This window comes from Geotrypetes seraphini, chromosome 1 (genome assembly GCF_902459505.1).
Source record: "Geotrypetes seraphini chromosome 1, aGeoSer1.1, whole genome shotgun sequence".
NCBI lineage: Eukaryota > Metazoa > Chordata > Amphibia > Gymnophiona > Dermophiidae > Geotrypetes > Geotrypetes seraphini.
Genome location: NC_047084.1, coordinates 451,776,787 through 451,797,514, shown reverse-complemented (window position 1 = coordinate 451,797,514; position 20,728 = coordinate 451,776,787). Strand labels below are relative to the sequence as shown.

The following is a 20,728-nucleotide window of genomic DNA, read 5'->3' as shown; positions in this document are numbered from 1 at the left end:
GTATACATATTAAAAAGTAACAAATAGGAATACAGTGATGTGAAAAGGTTTTAAACCCCTCCCTCCATTCTGATTTCCCCCTATTATTGCAAATTGTCACACTACAACCATAAAATAATTTATCCTTGCCCCCTCCCCCTTTTACAAAGTTGCATTAAGCTTTTTTATCGCCGGCTGCGGCAGTATTAGCTCCAACACTCATAGAATTCCTATGAGCGTTGGAGCTAATACCATCGTGACTTGCGATATACAAGCCTAACACAGCTTTGTAAATCCCTCTTTTTACACACAGCCCCTCCCCTGCAGCCCTCAAAACCCGCCACTTGTCATCAGCAGAGACAACAATTAAAACAGACTGCCTCTGCCTCTATTTGGCCCACTGGGGCTTTTCCTGCTCTACTTGGACAGGCCATAACATTCAGTAGGTTTTGGATGGGATTTGGAGGGCTCACCACACAATATAGGGGGGATTATGGTGAGATATGTACTTTTAGGTAAAACGCAAAAATAGTCATGTTTGCTACTGGATGTTTGTGCATGCCCATACTTGGATTTGGAAATTATATAAAAAATGCCCCTCCACATCAACTCAGTGGTAGGTTTCACTGAATTTATTTGTAGATGCAGAGATGGCTGGACATGTTGAAAACAACCATGGGGATGACGCTGGAGGACCTTACCTGACTAGCACAAAACCAATTTCTTTTTAGATCTGTAATTCGTCACTAGGACTTGAACACGAGTCGAGGGCACCTAACAACAGGTGCAGAGAGACAGTATTGCATTTTTTTCCTACTGATGGGGGCCACCTGGCTTTTCTTTTCATAGACTTGCCTCTCATGCATCAGAATCAGTGCATGGACAGTGAGGCTGAGAGTCTTCAAATGAGTGTGATACATTCCTAACAGTAAACCTTAGCATCTCAACCCTCCATCTATTACTCTTTTGTAATCCACCTTGAACCGCAAGGTAATGGCGGAATAGAAATCTCTAATGTAATGTAATCTCTTAACTTGTGATAAAATAATGCATGCTACAATGGCCTGCACAGCTTAAAGGTGCCAACTGGATCCAGATATGCCCAGGGCTTCTCCCATTGCATACTAGGATTTAGTTTTGCTTTTCATATGGAATGCAATAGGAAATCAAAACTAAAAAGTATTTGCATAGAATGGGATTAAATTGAGTTGGTTCAACCTGTCCAGTGATCATGAGCAAAATGACCACTCTTCACTGTGGTCCTATATGGTTCTGTATCTTTTTATGCCCCTATCAAAAATGGCCGTCCAAGACTTCCGCTCTAACCACAGAAGTGACGTTACGTCTTTTCCCCGGGAGCGGAAGTTTTTATCCCGCCCTCTTAGGGAGAGCCGCTTCCTGTTTTCACCCCCTCCTTCTTTTCTTGAAGCGCAGGCGCAGACTGGAGCTTTAAACGTGCGCCTGGACGGGCAAAACAAGGGCCGGCACTACAAGTGTGGGTTACATTTCCCCGCTAGATATAGTGTCCCTCCGCGGCCTGTCCGCGTTGCTTTTGCTCTCCTGCAAAGTCTCGGACAGCATCACGACCTTTCCAAATTCCCCTGCCCTGGCTGGACGAGGGGCCCCGTAGGCCGCATGTGGGGCAAGGGCTGCAGAGAACGTAGGGACTCTTTGCGCGGAAGAGTTTAGGTCGGTCCTTCGGCGAGGGGAGGACGTGTGAGTAGACCCAAAGATGGCGGTGACTCCGGTTCCTGTGAGAGAGGAGGAGGGTGTGAGAGACTGAGGGATCCATCCGTCCCTTCCTTGTTTCCTAAGCGCCATACTCGAGGGACCGATAAAGAGGTTCCATTAAACCGAGAGCCTTGCGGCCCTGAAAGGAACTGAGCGATACGCTCACGAAAGAGAGTCCTCGACATCCTCAGAGAAACTCCCAGCAAGGAGCACCGGGAGAGCTCCAGTCGCGGAGCAAGAGCAACCCACGACCTCTGCGGCTCCCGGGCTCGGACGAGTGACTGAAAGATTCCTGGCAGGAGGCACTGGGAGAGCCTGAGACCCCCCCAGTACACCGAATTAGACAGAGACCCGGGGGGGGGGGGGAGGGAGGGAGGGAGGGGGAGAAAGAGAGGGACTCTTAATTGTGAGAAGATTGCAACTTCTGAGAATGGAGAGGGATGGCGTAAGAGATTTCCCCATTTTTCTGCTCACGGGGTGAAAGATCGAGCTAGATCGAACCTAGAGCATCCAGAAGCTGTTGGGGAGACCTCGTGAACCTATTATACCATGACTGAGAGACCCTGAGAACTGCTGGGCCTGACCTCGGAGGGAAACGTTGCTAGACCAGCCACGAGAGATTCTTATGCTGGGGGAATTGAGCTGGGCTTAGTTACTGTTCAAGAAACCTTGAAGTGTCCAAGCTCTGTGCTGAGAGTTGGCAAGAGAGAACAGGGAAAGGATTGGGAAAAAGAAAAAGAGGTCCAGGCCTTGTAGCATTTCCTCAGGCCCATTTAACTACAGGGGTGGAGTTTGTGCTATTCTTTGAGACCTGAAGGAGAAGGGATTCTCCGTACACCCCCCACCCAGTACGTTTGTGACTCAGACCTGCCTCAACACCTTCCCCCCCCCCCCTCCCATCAGCTTGTCCCTTACTCCCTTGTTATTTGGCTACCTGGACATGAACCAAGGTCTTAAGCCTTAGGAATATTGGGAAATTTGTCACCCTTAAGTCATTGCCTGTCTTGTCTTCCAGCGATTTATCAAGGGGAGGGGGGGAAAATGCCTGGGAAACCACCTGGGGACTAACTGTGCACCCTGTTGGGGATTCCTGATCAAAATTTAGCTTTGAGAAGGATTCCCTTTATATTAGACTACTGCTTTTCCATCCCTTCAGCTGATTACTTGAGAATAAGCAATGGAGTCAGAAGACTGGCTTCCTCCTCCTGAGTGTCCTGTTTTTGAGCCTACATGGAAAGAATTTAAAGACCCCTTGGGATACATAGCAAAAATAAGGCCCATTGCGGAGAAATCTGGGATCTGCAAGATCAGACCACCTGTGGTTAGTATGTCCTTTGATTATTTTATTGAATGCAGTCTGGCACTGATTAGCGTTGAACATCTGTGTATACGAGGAGTGTTTTATATCGGTAGAACCAATTGGTTGACATACTTGGTCCATACAGAGGCATATTTTCACCCCTGAACTTTATATGCAGTCTGTGGTAGCCCTGATGTTCCTCTATTCTCACGTACTGAGGAACCATTCATTATCGAAGCTGACACATCAATAAAGCCTATTGCAATTATCCATCGCACAAATATTGTTTGCATCATTTTTGCTTTGGAGGAATCACTTCTCTTATGGTGAGCAAGAAAGCTTTGTTTACTGCTTGCTTTCTTGGTAATGCAGGCCTAGTATGTAAGCACAATTGTTCCGTGGTTTCTTTGTCTGAACTAAACGCCATTCTTTTCCTGGGCCTATAGTGCAGCACTTTGTCTTGAAATGAGGTACCTTCTCTTGCTACACAAAGTAGAACACCGTTTCCAGAAACCTCCATCCCTTTCTGGGGGAAATGGTTGGTTAAAAGGGTTTGTCAAAAGACTATCAACATTAATTTTACCTAGACTGCTTTGTCTACATGTAAACTGGAGGAAGGCCAAACTATGTCCCAGATTAGCAGCTCATTGGGATAAATTCTTTCTTCCCCCATTGGCTCAGGTCCCTAGACAACAATTTCCCTACATTATTACACCCACTCATAACTATTTTTTTTTCTTGGTTTACTTTTGAAATTTAATGTATATGAAGGTTCATGTAACCCTTTATGCCTCATCCTCTCCCATCCTGTTCACTTTTAGTTTGTTTGGGTGAGCCTTGTATACAGGAGTTGTGTTGAGAGGCTTTGGGCCTGTGGCTGCTGCTGATCTTCCAAGCCAGTGCAAGTGTTTAGAGAGATGCTGAGGTCTTTTTGTTTTTGTTCCTGAAAAGGAAAGGGGCTTGTGGAGTATTATTGTCCCACTGCTAGGGTGGAGATGATGATGAAGCAGCAACCCAAGATCAGGATCATCACTTGTAATGCAGGTTGTGGGAGGAGATAAATATAAGACCCAGGCTTTGATTCTTCTGGATTTTGCTTCCTTTCACTCACCAGACTTAACCATAGGTGTGACTACACTCTTTTTGGACCACCTGAGTGATTCTGTGAGCCTTATTTTCTAAAGACATTCCTTCTTGAAAATTGAATAAGGCACTGTGTATGTGTATGTGTTTTGGGACTAGTTAATTGTTTACATCTCTTTAGTGACCTCTTGGTGGCAGCTGTGTAATACAAACATTAAATGTCAAAAGAGAACAATAGAAGTGGTTAGTTGATCTCTTCAAGGGACAAAGATAGCTACAGTAGTCTCTCAGTTAACCGGCACCCATGGGGATTGATAGATGCTGGATAAATGTAGTTTCTGGTTGCTTGAGAGTTACTATCAAAAATAGGCCTAACTAATACTATACCCCATACCAGTGGTCTCAAACTCGCGGCCTGGGGGCCACATGTGGCCAGCCAGGTACTATTTTGAGGCCTTCGGTATGTTTATCATAATCACAAAAGTAAAATAAAACAGTTTCTTGATCATATGTCTCTTTAGCTATAAATGACAATATTATTAAGACTTAGCCAAAAGGAAATATTTATAAACTATAAAGAGTTTACCTCATGCAAAATTGTAATTTCTTTAATAAGACATTAATTCTTTTTTCTGAGGCCCTCCAAGTATCTACAAATCCAAAATGTGGCCCTGCAAGGGTTTGAGTTTAAGATCACTGCCCCATACTATGCAATACCATAAACTGTTCCAGATAAACTACAAGACATGTGGTAGGCAAAGCATGGCTGTACCCAAGTTTACACTCAAGTTCTGCTAGAAATTGATTTTATTTTCATTTTTATTTAAAGTATTACAGTATTTCTTAGATTTTGTTCTGGTTAATTGAGTTCCGGTTAACAGAGAGTCTACTGTATTAAGTGTTGCTCCCTTCTAATCTCAGCACTACTGTACTTGTTCTGTTTGTCTGCTTAGGCCTAATGCTTGCTTTATAAATGACATGAGTGTGTGTGTGTCTTTACTGATAATCTTGAAGAAAGTCTTGTTAGAGAGCCTGGTTATTCTGAATTCCCAAGCCAAGTCATCTGTGGCCCCTGAAGCCTGCCCGAAACTTTGCTTGCAGGTCTATTTTTGTTCACTTTCCTACTGCCTTGCTAAGCTGCAAGATTCAGAGATGGCATATGCAAAACATGTAAGTGGAAGAATTCAGCCTGTGGAAGGTGGCATTCCTTATAAATAGAGTGGTCTAGAGGGCAAATACTTACTTCTTTCTAGAAACTGCAGGTGACATTTTCTAGCTCGGAGTTAACTGGTAACTCGGTTCCCAGGACATATCCCTTTCTGTTGCTCCTCTGATAATGCTGTGAGCAATGAACTGGTTGTGTACATTTTAAAAACTCTGGGTAGTAAGAGGAGATCCTGAAAAGTTCTCAGCCCAACCAACCAACTTTCTAAGTTCAGAGTATTATTTTGCCACTGTAGTTGTGAAGAGTGTTTATCTTATTTCATTAAGTGCCAATTTGCAGAAACAAAATTTGATGATATTGACATTGTTTCACATCATTGATTGAACCATATCCATGTCATTCTTGGTTGGGCTGATAACTTTTCAGCACCCCCTCATAATGGTTCATGAGTAGTTTTCAAGGTTCACATTGCTTTTAGTCCAGTGGCACCCTTTTAAAAGTTTATGGGATTCTTTGATTGTATTCGTTCTGTATTTGGTACTGGTTAGAGAATGTCACGGGGCAAAAAATTGACCTCGTCCCCACAGGAACTCAATTTCCCCATCCCATCCCCATGAGTTTTGTCCCTGTCCCATTCCTGTAAGCTCTGCCTTGACCACATAGGCCTCAGCCACTTATGATTTAAAGTGTTTGAGGCTTGTTGCAGATAAGGTTGGAGCTTGTGGGAATGGGACAGGAAAAGAACTGGCTAGGATGGTACTGGAAAATGACTTCCCGTGGGGCGGGGAAAAATTTGTCTCCGTGTCATTCTCTAGTACTGGTGTCTCAAATCAATGCAGTGCTTCTGCCAGTGTATTCTGGGTGGCATAGCAGTACCAGCACTCAGAGGTTCTAGGGCAGGGGTATAAATATGCATGAGATAGATTATGCATCTTGAGGCAGTGTATGCAAATCCATCTCACATATATTCATTGTAGATATCCTGAAAACCTGACCTGCCTGTGGCTCTTGAGAACCAGAATTGCATACCCCTGTTCTAGGGTTTGCCAAAGTGAAGGGCATCTCTTCTTTCCCTTCCCAACCTGTGCCATTCCCATATAATATGCTGATGGGAATATGCATCCCTCATTACACATTGTTCATTGTACAGGAACTGGTTCTCCCAGGACAATAATCTGCTCTGTGCCCCTCCATTCTTTGACCTGTTCAGCTAGGAATGATGGCAAAATAATAAATAGATTGAAACAGGAAATCTTGTCATCTTGCACTTTTTTTTAGCTACATGTGATACATAAGCGCCCAACACTGGCTGTGTTTCACCCACAAGGGTCCTGCCATCATCTGAAACGAAATATGTCCAAGACTGAGCTGCTCCTCTTTCCTCCTAAACCCTCGCGGCTTCTCCTCCTGTCTCCATCTCGGTAAATAATACTGTCATCGTCTGTCTCCTCTGCTTGTAACCTTGGAGTCGTCTTCGATTCTGACCTCTCATTTTCTACACACATCCAACAAACTGCAAACTGCTAAGGCTTGTCACTTTTGTCTCTACAACATAACCCAAAATTCGCCCCTTCCTCTCTGAGCACACTGCCCGGACCCTTGTCCACACTCTTGAACCTCACACTTAGATTACTGCAATCTACTTCTTACTGGTTTCCCACAGTGCTGCCTCATCCTGGCACTCTGCAAAACTCTGCTGCACAACCCATCTTCTACCAACTCATGTCACCCCTCTCCTTAAATCTCTTCACTGGCTCCCTATCTGCCATTACATACAGTTTAAGATGTTATTGCTGACCTACAAGTGTGTTCATTGTGCTGCTCCTCAGTATCTCTCCTCACTTCTCTCTCCTTAATACACCTCCCAGAGAACTCCGTTCCTCAGATAAGCTGCGCTTAGCTCCCTTCTCCTTCACTGCCAATTCAAGACTTCGTTCCTTTCATCTAGCTGACCCCTATGTCTGGAATATGTTATCCAAGTTTGGCTGCCAAGCCCCTTCTCTTACATTGTTTAAAAGGAGACTGAAAACCCACCTTTTTGATATAGCCTTCAATCCATAACCCTGCTCCCCACTGCTCACCAACCCAGCCAGCAGATTAACCATTCCCCTTAACTGTATACATGACATCCTGTTTGTCTAGTCTGTTTATATTGTAAGCTCTTTTAAGCAGGAACTGTCTTCTTCTTTGTGACTCTGTACAGCGCTACATATGTCTGGTAGTGCTATAGAAATAATAGTAGTAGTAGCAGCTTCAGGGGCATGAAATGACCAAGTGGTGGTTTGTTTATTGCTTCACCAACTTGGTTAAACTATTCTCTCCCGAGGATGGCAGTGGCTAGTGTTGGATCCTTATCTATCATCAGGTATAGTTCATAGATTACATTACATTTCTAGACTGCAAAACCTTCCAGATCGATGTGGTTTACATAGCCAAGAGATTGTACAAAACAGTGAATTACAAGATTAATACTACAGTCATTGATTTTCTAAAAATTGTACAAATAAGCTTTCAGTAATTTTCAAAAGTGCATATATGAGCCTGAAGAAGCAAACAAAGAACATAACTCGGTGTCCCAACAAGCTGCCTAATATGCAACCATTCAATGTAAAAATTTGTTATAAAGACAACCTCGCACCGGAGGAAATACAGATGTAGAAGTAACCCATAATGGGCAATCTACCTTAAAAAACTTAAATTGATTAAGTAGACACCCAGGTGCCTTGACGTACAAAGTTTTGTAACAGAGTTCCAAATTTAAATAATACTCTGGCCTCAAATGGCAGCCAGTGAAGCTCTCTGTAAAACGGGGTGACATGCCTGATCTCTTCAAATTAAAGATTAAGCACGCATTTTGAACCCTATGTAATCTGTCAAAATTTGACTGGTGACATGCAAGATGAACCGAGTTATAATAATCTAAAGTGCATGAAGATGAGATTTTCTGTTTGGATCTGCCAACTTTATGATCAATTCAATACGTAACCACTTGTAACTACTCTCGCCTTGCTGTGTGCAACTCTATGATCAATTTGATATGTAACCACTTGTAATCTCTGTCTAACTAATGTGAACCGCCTAGAACTTTTCGGGGTATGGCGGTATACAAAAATAAAGTTATTATTATTATTATTTATTATTTTATCATCTTGGATTTAGCAGATTTTCCCCTGTTGCTTCCTTGGACTAGCAAGGAATGATTTCCTGTTGCAGGAACAAGCTCTTCTGGTTTCTTTTGATACCTTGGTAACACAAGATGCCTCTTCTGATTCATAAGAACATAAGCAGTGCCTCCGCCGGGTCAGACCACAGGTCCATCCTGCCCAGCAGTCCGCTCCCGCGGCGGCCCAAACAGGTCACGACCTGTCAGAATCATCAGAAGGGGCTCCATTGCCACCTTGGCTTCCCATTTAAGTCCTGCCTTCCTATCGAAGCCCTAGCCCTCCGGTCTTTCACATGCACGACCTGGTTGGTTTTTACTCATTACCTGGTTAACTTTCTATACTTGTGTTACATCCCAGCTCCTCCTTCAGTATCCCATGATCCCTTTATCCCTCAGGAATCCGTCCAATCCCTGTTTGAATCCCTGGACCGTACTCTGCCTGATCACTTCCTCCGGTAATGCATTCCAAGTGTCCACGACCCTCTGGGTGAAAAAAAACTTCCTTGCGTTTGTTTTGAACCTATCTCCCTTCAGTTTCTCAGAATGTCCCCTCGTATTAGCTGTCCCCTTCAGTCTGAAGAATCTGTCCCTATCCACCCTCTCTATGCCCCTCATGATCTTGAAGGTTTCTATCATATCTCCCCTGAGCCTCCTTTTCTCCAGAGAGAAGAGCCCCAGCCTATCCAGCCTCTCGGCGTATGGGCAGTGTTCCAGCCCTCTTACCATTCTCGTTGCTCTCCTTTGGACTCTTTCAAGTACCGCCATGTCCTTCTTGAGGTGCGGCGACCAATACTGAACGCAGTATTCCAGATGTGGGCGCACCATCGCTCGATACAGTGGCATGATGACTTCCTGTGTTCTGGTTGTTATGCCCTTCTTTATGATGCCCAGCATCCTGTTGGCTTTTTTCGAGGCTGCCGTGCACTGTGCAGATGGCTTCAGTGATGCATCCACCAGCACACCCAAGTCTCTCTCGAGTCTGCTGTCTCCCAACAATACCCCCCCCAATTTATAGCTGAACAGCGGGTTCTTTTTCCCTATATGCATGACCTTGCATTTGTCCACGTTGAAGCGCATTTGCCATTTGTTTGCCCAGTCTTCCAGCTTGTCCAGGTCCCTTTGAAGGTCCTCACACTCCTCCCTGGTCCTAACTCTGCCGCACAGTTTGGTATCGTCTGCGAATTTTATAACCTCACACTTTACCTCCCTTTCCAGGTCATTGATGAATATATTAAAGAGTATCGGCCCCAGCACCGATCCCTGTGGCACACCGCTCGTGACTCCCCGCCAGTCAGAATATTGACCCTTTACTCCGACCCTCTGCAGTCTACCTGACAACCAGTGCTTGATCCATCTGTGCACATCCCCTCCCACCCCGTGGCTCCACAGCTTCTTAAGTAGCCTTTCATGTGGCACCTTGTCGAAAGCCTTTTGAAAATCGAGGTAAATGATGTCTATGGGCTCCCCATTGTCCACCCGACTGCTTATTCCCTCAAAGAAGTACAGAAGGTTCGTTAGGCATGATCTTCCCTTGCAGAATCCGTGCTGGCTTGTTCTCAGTAGGCCATTCCTCTCGATGTGCTCGCAAATGCCGTCCTTGATCATAGCTTCCACCATCTTCCCTATAATTGAAGTCAGGCTCACCGGCCTGTAGTTCCCGGGGTCACCCCTCGATCCCTTCTTGAAGATAGGTGTGACATTTGCCACTTTCCAGTCCTCTGGTAAGTGGCAAATGTCACACCTATCTTCAAGAAGGCCTATCTTCCTTGGCCTTTTGGAACCTTCCCTAACACAGTGATGCAAAATGGGATGTGTTCTTATTCATGGCATGCATTTTCACACAGCTTATATTTTTCTGGGAAGCTCTGGGTATGTGAGCATGAAATTAGTCTGTTGGCGCCACATGTCCAGTACCGTGTTTCCCTGAAAATAAGACAGTGTCTTATATTAATTTTAGGCCCAAAAAGGCACTAGATCTTATTTTCGGGGTATGTACATGATCATCTCTCCCTTCCTCTCCTTCACCCCAATTCTTAAGAACATAAGAAGTTGCCTCCACTGAGGCAGACCAGAGGTCCATCTTGCCCAGCGGTCCGCTCCCGCGGCGGCCCATCAGGCCTATTGCCTGAACAGTGGTCCCTGACTAATTTTTGTAACTTACCTCTAATCCTATCCCTATAACCTACCTCTACTCCTATCTGTACCCCTCAATCCCTTTGTCCTCCAGGTACCTATCCAAACCTTCTTTGAAGCCCTATAATGTGTTCCTGCTTATCACATCCTCCGGTAGCGCGTTCCATGTATCCACCACCCTCTGGGTGAAAAAGAACTTCCTGGCGTTTGTTCTAAACCTTTCCCCTTTCAATTTCTCTGAGTGCCCCCTTGTACTTGTGGTTCCCCATAATTTGAAAAATCTGTCCCTGTCTACTTTTTCTATGCCCTTCATGATCTTGAAGGTTTCTATCATGTCTCCTCTAAGTCTCCGCTTTTCCAGGGAGAAAAGCCCCAGCTTTTTCAGTCTGTCAGTATATGAGAGGTCCTCCATACCCTTTATTAGCTTAGTTGCTCTTCTCTGGACTCTCTCAAGTACTGCCATGTCCTTCTTGAGGTACGGCGACCAGTACTGGACACAGTACTCCAGGTGTGGGCGCACCATTGCACGATACAGTGGCAGGATGACTTCCTTTGTCCTGGTCGTGATACCCTTCTTAATGATACCCAACATTTTGTTTGCTTTCCTTGAGGCTGTGGCGCACTGCGCTGACGCCTTCAATGTTGTGTCTACCATCACTCCCAGGTCTCTTTCTAGGTTGTTCACCCCTAGCGGTGATCCCCCCATTTTGTAAATGAACATCGGGTTCTTTTTCTCTACATGCATGAACTTGCATTTCCCTATGTTGAAGCTCATTTGCCACTTTTTGGCCCACTCTTCCAGCGTTATCAGATCTTTTTGGAGATCTTCGCAGTCCTCCGTGTTTTTGACCCTGCTGTATAGTTTGGTGTCATCCGCAAATTTAATAACCTCACATTTTGTTCCTGCCTCCAGATCGTTAATAAATATATTGAACAGGAGCGGTCCCAGAACCGACCCCTACGGAACTCCACTCGTGACCCATTGCCAGTCTGAGTAATGGCCCTTTACTCCAACCCTCTGTTTCCTGTCTGCCAGCCAGTTTTTGATCCATCGGTGGACCTCCCCTTGCACCCCGTGGTTCCATAGCTTCCTTAGCAGTCTTTCGTGTGGTACCTTGTCGAAGGCTTTTTGGAAGTCAAGGTAAATGATGTCTATGGATTCCCCTTTATCCACTTGGCTGTTTACCCCCTCAAAGAAGTATAACAAGTTCGTGAGGCATGACCTGCCCTTGCAGAAGCCATGCTGGCTCGACTTTAGCTGCCCATTGTTTTCGATGTGTTCCCAGATGCTGTCTTTAATCAGCGCTTCCATCATCTTTCCTGGGACCGAGGTCAAGCTCACCGGCCTGTAGTTTCCTGGGTCTCCCCTTGAGCCTTTCTTGAAGATGGGCATGATATTTGCTATTTTCCAGTCTTCCGGAATCTCTCCAGTTTTTAAGGATAGGTTGCATATTTGTCGAAGTGGCTCAGCTATTTCGTTCCTTAGTTCCTTGAGTACCCTTGGGTGAATGCTGTCCGGACCTGGCGATTTGTCGCTCTTTAGCCTGTCTATCTGCCTGAGGACATCCACCTTGCTCACCTCTAGTTGGACCAGATTTTCATCCTGATCTCCTTTTACGATCTCCTCGGGTTCCGGAATGTTGGGTGTGTCCTCCCTTGTGAAAACCGACGTGAAGAACTCGTTTAACCTGTCAGCTATCTCCTTTTCCCCTTTTACCACTCCCTTTCTGTCTCCATCATCCAAGGGTCCCACTTCCTCCCTTACTGGTTGCTTCCCCTTGACGTACCTAAGAATGATTTGAAGTTTGTTGCTTCCCCTGCTAGTCTCTCTTCATATTCTCTTTTTGCTTTCCTAACCACTCGGTGACACTCCTTTTGGTGTTTTCTATGCTCCTTTTGGTTGTCCTCTTATTGGTCCTTTTTCCATTTTTTGAATGATGCCTTCTTGTCACTTATCGCCTTTTTCACTGCATTTGTTATCCACACTGGGTTTTTTGTTCTTTTTTTTTTTTTTTTTTTTGCACCCTTTCCTGAACTTGGGGACACACAGGTTTTGTGCTTCATGCACCGTGCCCTTGAGTAGGGTCCAGGCTTTTTCTACGGACTCCATCTTCCTTGCGGTGTCGTTGAGTTTCTTTCCCACCATTTTCCTCATGGTATCGTAATTCCCTTTTTTGAAGTTCAGTGCTGTTGTTGTTGTTCTTTTCACCTTTATGATCCAATTTCTAGCCTGTACTGGATCGTGTTGTGATCGCTATTTCCTAGTGGGGCTAGTACCGCCACTTCCTTAGCGGGTTCCCCTAGTCCGTTGAAGATTAGGTCAAGAGTGGCATCTCCCCGTGTTGGTTCTGTGACCAGCTGTTCCATGAAACAGTCCCTCGTGACCTCCAGGAATTTGGTCTCCCTCATGCAGTTTGAGTGCCCGATACTCCAGTCTATTCCCGGGTAGTTGAAGTCCCCTATCACTACCACACTTCCGTTTTTGCATACCTGCCTCAGTTCAGCCTCCAGGTCCTGGTCGATTTCTTCCTTTTGTCCAGGTGGGCGATAGTACAGACCCAATTTTATGTCTGCTCCAGTTCCTCCAGATAGCTTAACCCATAGTGATTCCAAGTCATCCGCCCTTGCTGTTGTTTCCATCCTGGTTGAAGGTATGGAATCCTTTATATATAGCGCTATTCCTCCACCCTTTTTGTGTGACCTATCTCTCCTGTAGAGTTTGAACCCTGGTAAAGCCACATCCCAGTTATTGTCATCAATCCACCACATTTCTGTGACTCCAATTATGTCTAGGCCCTTTTTGCTGGCTAAGACTTCCAGATCTCCCATTTTAGCCCTTAGGCTCCTAGCATTAGTGTATAGGCAATGTAAGTCCCGGTTGTTCGCCTTTTTTGCTGGTTTTCCTTGTTGTTTGGCACTCCTGGCGACCCCCCCCCCCCCTCGTGAGTTGCCAGTCCCCAAGCCTCGTCTCGGTCAGCCTCCTCCTGTGTTGTGTCTGTTTCGTCCTCAGCCTGTTTCCCCATTTTTGGTTGTCCCTCTGGATTCCGTTGTTCTCTGTTAGTCCTGCTTGCCAATTTAATTTGTGCCCTAGACCCCTGCAATTTGTCCTTAGGTCCTTCTTCAAAAAATTCCCACTCAGCCCTGAGCCCTCTTATACAGTGTCCTTGTTCAATATCCTTGGCCCTGGTCCTCTGCATTGTGTCCTTAGGTCCTTTTCCCAAAAATTCCCACTCAGTCCCGATCCCTTTTTTACAATGTCCTTGGCCCTGGGCCCCTGTATTGCATCCTTAGGTCCTTTTTCCAAAAATTCCCACTCAGTCCCGAGCCCTCTTTTACAATGTCCTTGCTCAGTATCCTTAATTGATACTTTTGTCCTCTTTCCTTTCTCTCTCCCACATGTGCAGCTTCTATCCTCCCCTCCCTCGTGCATCAGGACCCTTGCCCAGCTTCTATCCTATCCTCCCTCCCATCCCTTGTGCAGCAGGACCCCTTGCCCATCTTCTATCCTACCCTCCCTCCCATCCCTCGTGCAGCAGGATGTCATCAGTAACGCGGCAGAGTAAATTCACGGGCGGACAAGGCCGAAGCAGCCTGTTAGAGTGCTACTAGCCCGATGCTGCTTAGGAAGGTAAGTAGGGCTTGCGGTCGGATTCTGATGGGAGGGAGGGAAGGATGGAGGTTCAGCTGTGTGATGGGTACGGGTGCTCTCTCAAGGGTCCTGCTGCACAAGGGACGGGAGGGAGGGAAGGGAAACTGCCGGCAAATCCCGGGACTAGGGCTTATTTTTGGGGTAGGTCTTATTTACGGGGAAACACGGGAACACTGTGTTTCTCATTCCAGGCTTTCCTAGAAGTTGTATTGCACCTTGTTTAATTAGTAAACCAGAAAAATTCAGGGTAAAAATTAATGTAATTTAGAGCTCAGAGTAGTTGTTGTTAGTGCCCACCACTGGTGACGTAGAGCCAACGTTCATATTTATTTGTTTATGTTTACAGGACTGGCAACCTCCCTTTGCAGTGGAAGTAGATAATTTTCGTTTCACCCCTCGTATTCAGAGATTAAATGAACTGGAGGTGAGTGTGAGTTATAGGGCTGGTTGCTTTAGGGTGAGATGTATGAAAGTGATATTTACAACAGAATTTGTGGGGTGGTTAGACCATTGATAAAGTGAAAACCTTTAATTGCTTTGGTTGTATTACAGTCTAATTAAAATGAACATGCCAAAGACTGGGTTCCTATTACCCCTAAAATATGCACCTTCATCATCTTTCTCCTCCATTCAGTTTTATACTGTCCTATCCCATTCCTCTTTTTTAAAAATTTTCTCCCCTGCTCTCTCTCAGGCACAAACTAGGGTGAAACTGAACTACCTCGACCAGATTGCCAAGTTCTGGGAGATCCAAGGCTCTTCATTGAAGATACCAAATGTGGAGCGACGAATCTTGGATCTGTATAGCCTCAGCAAGGTAAAATAAACCCTTCTCCTCCCAAAAAGCAACCTATGTGCTGTTGTGGGGAAAGAATGTTATATTCTAGAAACTGTTCTCACATTGCTCTCATGACTCCATGTATTTTCAGATTGTCATGGAGGAAGGGGGCTATGAGGCCATCTGCAAAGATCGCCGCTGGGCCCGAGTTGCCCAGCTGCTTAATTACCCTACTGGCAAGAACATTGGTTCCTTGCTGCGCTCCCATTATGAACGCATCATTTATCCCTATGAAACTTACCAGTCCGGTGCCAATATGGTGGTAAGAAAGAGCATTCTATGTCATATACTATTGTTGTTGTTTCATGATCTGACTTTAGTCACCACTCTTTCTCTCTTCTCTCATGTTAGCAGTGCGGGGCCCGTCCAGACTATGACAGTGAAGAGAAGGACAAGGAGTACAAGCCACACAGTATCCCCCTACGCCAGTCATTTCAACCATCCAAAATCAATAGCTATGGGCGTAGGGCAAAGCGTCTGCAACAGGAGGTGGGTACATGCATGTGCTAACACTGTTCTCTCACTTTTCTTTTATTTGAGAACGGCGCCTGCTGCAAGATGTGAGTATCCATATGTGCTTTTTCCTTCTTGCGTTAGCTTCTTCTGCGTCTATTGTGTTCTATGCCCTTCAACTCTGTTCACTTTAAGATAATTCTGCCAACCTGTAGGTGTTGAAAGATTTAGCTTTTTTCCTTTGTCCTTATGAAGAGTAATTCTGTATCTTTAATTGCTGTGTGAGATCAGGGTCTCCACTTTACTTCTGAGCATGGCTCTTTCTGCCCCTTTTCTCGTTAACTAGTCACCTCTATAAACACATTGCATGAATTTGTTGTCATGGCTGTGACAGGGGTCCTATAGGAAGCAACTCTGGAGTTCTGCGCTTGCTTCTTATGGTGGTGAGTGTCCTACATGAACGTTGTGATCTGCTTATGTCATTGGCTTCTGTTTGTACTCTGTAGATGCAGCAGCTGGGCTTCCACTTAATGACATTTTCCCAGCTGTTCGTGACTACATATGTCTGTACCCCCTCCCCCCTTTTGTTTTTCTCATTTCATGCAGGATCCCGAGACTTTGACTGATCCGACAGCAGGCGGCCCAGCTCCGCTACCGACACACGCCCCTGAATCATGGGTACTGTTCATATTATGTGTGTCTGTCTGCTGGCCAGTAATACTTCCTGCTCCATCCTTCTGGGAGAGCCCTGTGTCTTGTAGCTTCATGATGGGATTCTCTTGGGTTTCTTTCCTTTTTGAATGTTAATGATGTCAGAGGGCAAACTTAGTGATAATGCAAATGTTCTTCACTAGGATCCTGTAGTATCTTACTAAAGAGAGAAATGGACTGGCAACTCTGCTTCTCCCTGCATCATTTCCTAAGCTCTAGATCACTTTTCTTCCCTATCCCTTTATCCTGAGCACTTTGGGTTCCTCTGTCCTGTTATCTTCTCTTAAAACAGAGACTCATTTCTCCTTTTTTTTGGGGGGGTGTCAAATTTCTTTATCAAAGATTGTCATAAAGATCTTATACAATAGTCGTAACATTCTACTAACAAAAATACTCAATACAGAGCAGAAAGTAAAATCAAGAGAGCAGCATGAATCAAAAAGTAATTGCAAAATGAGTCCCGATTCCCTTCCCCCTTTCCTTCCCCCTCCCCCTAAAGAATCCTCCTCCTGAGCTGAAGAAACATTGATAAGCTAAGGAGGGAAATCAATAAATGTCACTAGTCTATGTTGTGGGTTGCCATAAAGAGAAACAACAATTTTGGCAGAAGCATCATTTTAATGGCCTGAATGCTACCCGACCAAGAAATCGTTAGAACTTCCCATTGTTCAAGCATCGAAAATAACTCCCTATGTTTGCAGGGAAGATTCTCTGAGTAAAAGTCTTCCACTTTCCTTGTAATACAGACTCCCAAATATTTAATGCTTTTGTGTGCCCACCTGAAGGGATAAATAACTCGGAGAGCATCCTCAGAGGTCTGATCAAGTGAAACATTCAATATTTCCGATTTAGCTAAATTTACCTTAAACCCTGAGAGATGACCATAAGAATTTAAGAGAGACATGAGGGGAGGCAGAGATGTCTTTGGCTGGGTCACCATCAATAAGACATCATCGGCAAAAAGATTGACCTTTAAAACAGACTCGCCCCATAACACTCCCTGTATTCCCCCGTGAGCTTGGATAGATTGAGCGAGAGGCTCCATTACTATTGCAAACAGAAGGGTGAGAGAGGGCAGAATGAGAACTGTTTACTTTAAAGTAAGCTAAGGGGTCTGTGTGATGAAGTTGAAGCCAAGTTAGTACCGTCCTCCAATGCCCATCTTTTAAAGAACTGAAAGCAAAAAGGGCCAGTACACCCAATTGAACGCCTTTTCGATATCTAGGAATAAAATGAGCATCATTACATCAGTGTCATGGGCATTTGAATAGTAAGCATAACCCATCTAATGTTATCAAATGTTTGTCTGCCTTGGATAAATCCCGACTGGTCCTCGTGTATTAGGACCAGTAAGTACCATTGCAGACATTTAGCCAATATTTTAGTAAATATTTTATAATCTGTCCCTAACAATGAGATCGGTCTATAAGAATTTTAATGGTGTGGGTCCTTTCCTGGTTTCAAAATAAATGATATCGCTGCCAATTGCCAGGAGTATGGGAGAGTGTCAGCTTGATCGAAAGAATTAAACACCCGAAGGAGGAGAGGGACTTGAATCTTGTTAAAACGTTTTGTAATATCTATTAGAGAACCCACTGGGTCCAGGTGACTTACGGGCAAGTCCTTTGTGGTCAAGTTCAATGGATCTCGAGAGATCCTTTATCTCCTTTAGAGAAGGTATCCAAAAAATGGGTAATATCCTCTGCTAGGGGAACATAATCTGGAGTATTAAGATTAATATAAAATTGTGTAATAGTGTCACAGATAGCTTCAGCAGTATTGTATAGAGTAACAACAGGTCCACGTATAGAGGAAACAAAATTTCAGGACTCTTGCTTCAGTTTGTGAGCTAATAATTGGCTCGCTTTATTACCAAATTCAAAGTGAGTCTGTTGCACTTTCAGCCAAGGATTCTAGGTGGATCGTGTGAAGATCCAAGTGCAACTCGTGAAGTTGTTGGAGCAGAGCTGAAGTGGTGTCCCCCTTCTTGGCCCTTGCCTCCAGATCTGCAATTTGTTGAAGCAGTGAGTTTTTCTGGACCTGAGTGATGGTGCATAAATAGGCATTCAAAGCAATCAGGCGGCCACACATCACTGCTTTATGCCCCTCCCAGAGAGTAGTGGGCATAACATCCCCAGTATCATTTATATCTAAAACCAAAAGTTCTTTTTCTATTTGCATAACACATTGTGGAACCAGTAATAAAGCATCATCAAGATGCCATCGAAAGGGCCTTCAATCTGTTCCAACAGGGTGAGGTCTAGGGAGCATGATCGACCATGTGCGGGCCAAGATCTCGGTAGCTTCCAAAATAGTAGTGTCCAAACCAATAATCTATAAGGGAGAATGTTTTATGGATCACAGAGTACCAGGTTTTTAAAAACTTTTTAAATGCTCCTCTAGCGATACTACCATGACTGAGTTATCCAGGGCAGGGTTCATGGTCAAATTCAAGTCCCCTCCCAACAGTAGGGAACCCTTCACATGTTGCAGGAGTTGAGAAAGGCTTTCAAGGAACCCAGCTTGATCCTCGGGGAAGTAAACATTTACTAACGTGAATGTCTGAGAGCCAGCGGTCACCCTAAGCAAGAGATATTGCCTGAGTAATGGTCTATACCTATCTATACCCCTCAATCCCTTTTTCTTCTAGGAATCTATCCAAACCTTCTTTGAAACCATTTAATGTTTTCTTGTCTGGAACGCGCTTCCAGAGGCTGTTGTAGACAAGAAAATATTAAATGGTTTCAAAGAAGGTTTCGATAGATTCCTAGAAGAAAAAGGGATTGAGGGGTATAGATAGGTATAGACCATTACTCAGGCAATGGGCCTGAGGGGCCGCCGTGTGAGCGGACCGCTGGGCAGGATGGACCTATAGTCTGCCTCAGCGGAGGCAACTTCTTATGTTCTTATATCTGCCATCTCTGTCCCTCACCACCTAGTGTATTTGCCAGGAGAGATCTCAGGTCAGTGCAATGAGGAGTACTCGGGATATTTTTCTGCTGATTTGATGGAGAGGATATTTGCTGTGACAACAATGCTTTTCGTGAAGGGGTATCCAGTGCATTTCCTGTATAAAAGCCACCTGAGCATGGGATCGCAATATATCCCTAAACATAAGATGATGCTTAAATGGGGAGTTCAGGCCCCTTACATTAAGGAAATGACATTTTAAGATCATCATGGGGATAATGAAGTGTGAGACATAAGCTCATGGGGTTCCGCCAGCCAAGTTCTAGGAAAGCAACCCATTGAGAAAAAATTTAAAGAAATAATATAAAAAGCAATGAGCAGTCATCAGGAGGACCCTTTAAAAAATAAACAACAAACTGCCCACCCATTCCCCCCAACCAAGAATATAATCTCTGTCTCTAATCTTCTGAGATACAGACAGGAATACGGGGGCATGCAGAAGCTGGCTACCATCATCAGCCAGGCTCTATGCAGCATAAAAACAAATGGTAAATGATGTATGGATGTAAACAGAAGCAAAAAAAAAAAAAAATAAATAAAGGTGGCACCTAAGAACAATCAGCAACAGATAGATCAGTCAAAAAACCTTTGAAACTATGTCCCAACATACCCACAGTTCAGAGTTCATGTCCCAGTCTTTGAAGGATTCACTGAAGTGGCTGATTATTGATGACGCAGCTGGCCTTTGCAACTCGCTGCCATTTAGGCTGAGGGTGTGCATTTAGGACTGTGGGTCGCGATGATGAAGATGGCAGAGGAGAACCTTCCTGTGGAAATATTTCTTGAGCCCTCCTGTAGAGTGTAAGCCTGGAATAGTTTACCATCTTTGTAGAATAACAATATGAAAGAATGGTGCCACTAATACTTTATATTTTGTGAAGGGTCTTAAGTCCGCTTGGCAATGCAGCGTCGTGCTGGAAGGATCTTGATAAGTCTCAATTGGGTAGGAATCCTAGGTGAAATTTTCTGTTTTCCGGATAGTGTGAAGAATACGATCTTTTACTTTATTGCTTGTAAAATAGGGCGCAGTATCCTTAGGGCAATTATTTCTAAACGCATGATGAGCCCAATCGAGCTGGATGGTTTGTGCTTCCACCTGCAATAGCGAGCTTGCTATCTGTTGAACCACCTGCTCACAGTCTGTATAAGTCGGAGTTTAAGGTAAGCCCTAAAAGCGCAGATTGTATCGCTGACTGCAATTTTCCAAATATTCAATTTTGTCTTTCTCGAAGGTCGGTTAAATGTTTATCCGCTGCCTCTAAAAGTTCTGCCTGATCATCCAAGTGTTGCTCTGCTTCCTCGACCTGGGCCCCCAGTTTGTGTATCTCAGCTTTTAATTCCGCTCCCAGCGAGGTCACCTCCGCTCTAACAGCTTTTATATCTGCTCGGATCTCTTTCATCCACTGATACATTTCCTGCATCGGGTCTCCCAAAGTGTTATCCATAGCAGTATCAATATGCGAGGGGTCCGCGTGCGTCAAGGAGCAAGGCAATGGTGGCGTGGTCTGAAATTCAACATGTTCAGTTATGGTGCTCCTTGTGGTAGGCCGTGT

The 20,728-nt window shown here is 44.7% G+C and overlaps 1 protein-coding gene across 3 annotated transcripts in view; it reads left to right on the top strand.

The window, feature by feature from the left end:
• Positions 1–1,398: 1,398 nt before the first annotated feature.
• KDM5C (lysine demethylase 5C) overlaps positions 1,399–20,728 on the top strand; it is a 261,961-nt gene continuing 242,631 nt past the window's right edge. For 2 of the 3 annotated variants that reach the window (XM_033921375.1, XM_033921366.1), the window contains exons 1-6: positions 1,399–3,031; positions 14,550–14,627; positions 14,898–15,020; positions 15,133–15,303; positions 15,393–15,530; positions 16,101–16,172. In XM_033921375.1, the coding sequence (XP_033777266.1) occupies positions 2,888–3,031; positions 14,550–14,627; positions 14,898–15,020; positions 15,133–15,303; positions 15,393–15,530; positions 16,101–16,172 (726 nt within the window). In that variant the 5' untranslated portion in view covers positions 1,399–2,887. The remainder of the gene's footprint in view (positions 3,032–14,549; positions 14,628–14,897; positions 15,021–15,132; positions 15,304–15,392; positions 15,531–16,100; positions 16,173–20,728) is intronic. The other variant, XM_033921383.1, reaches the window with a different exon arrangement.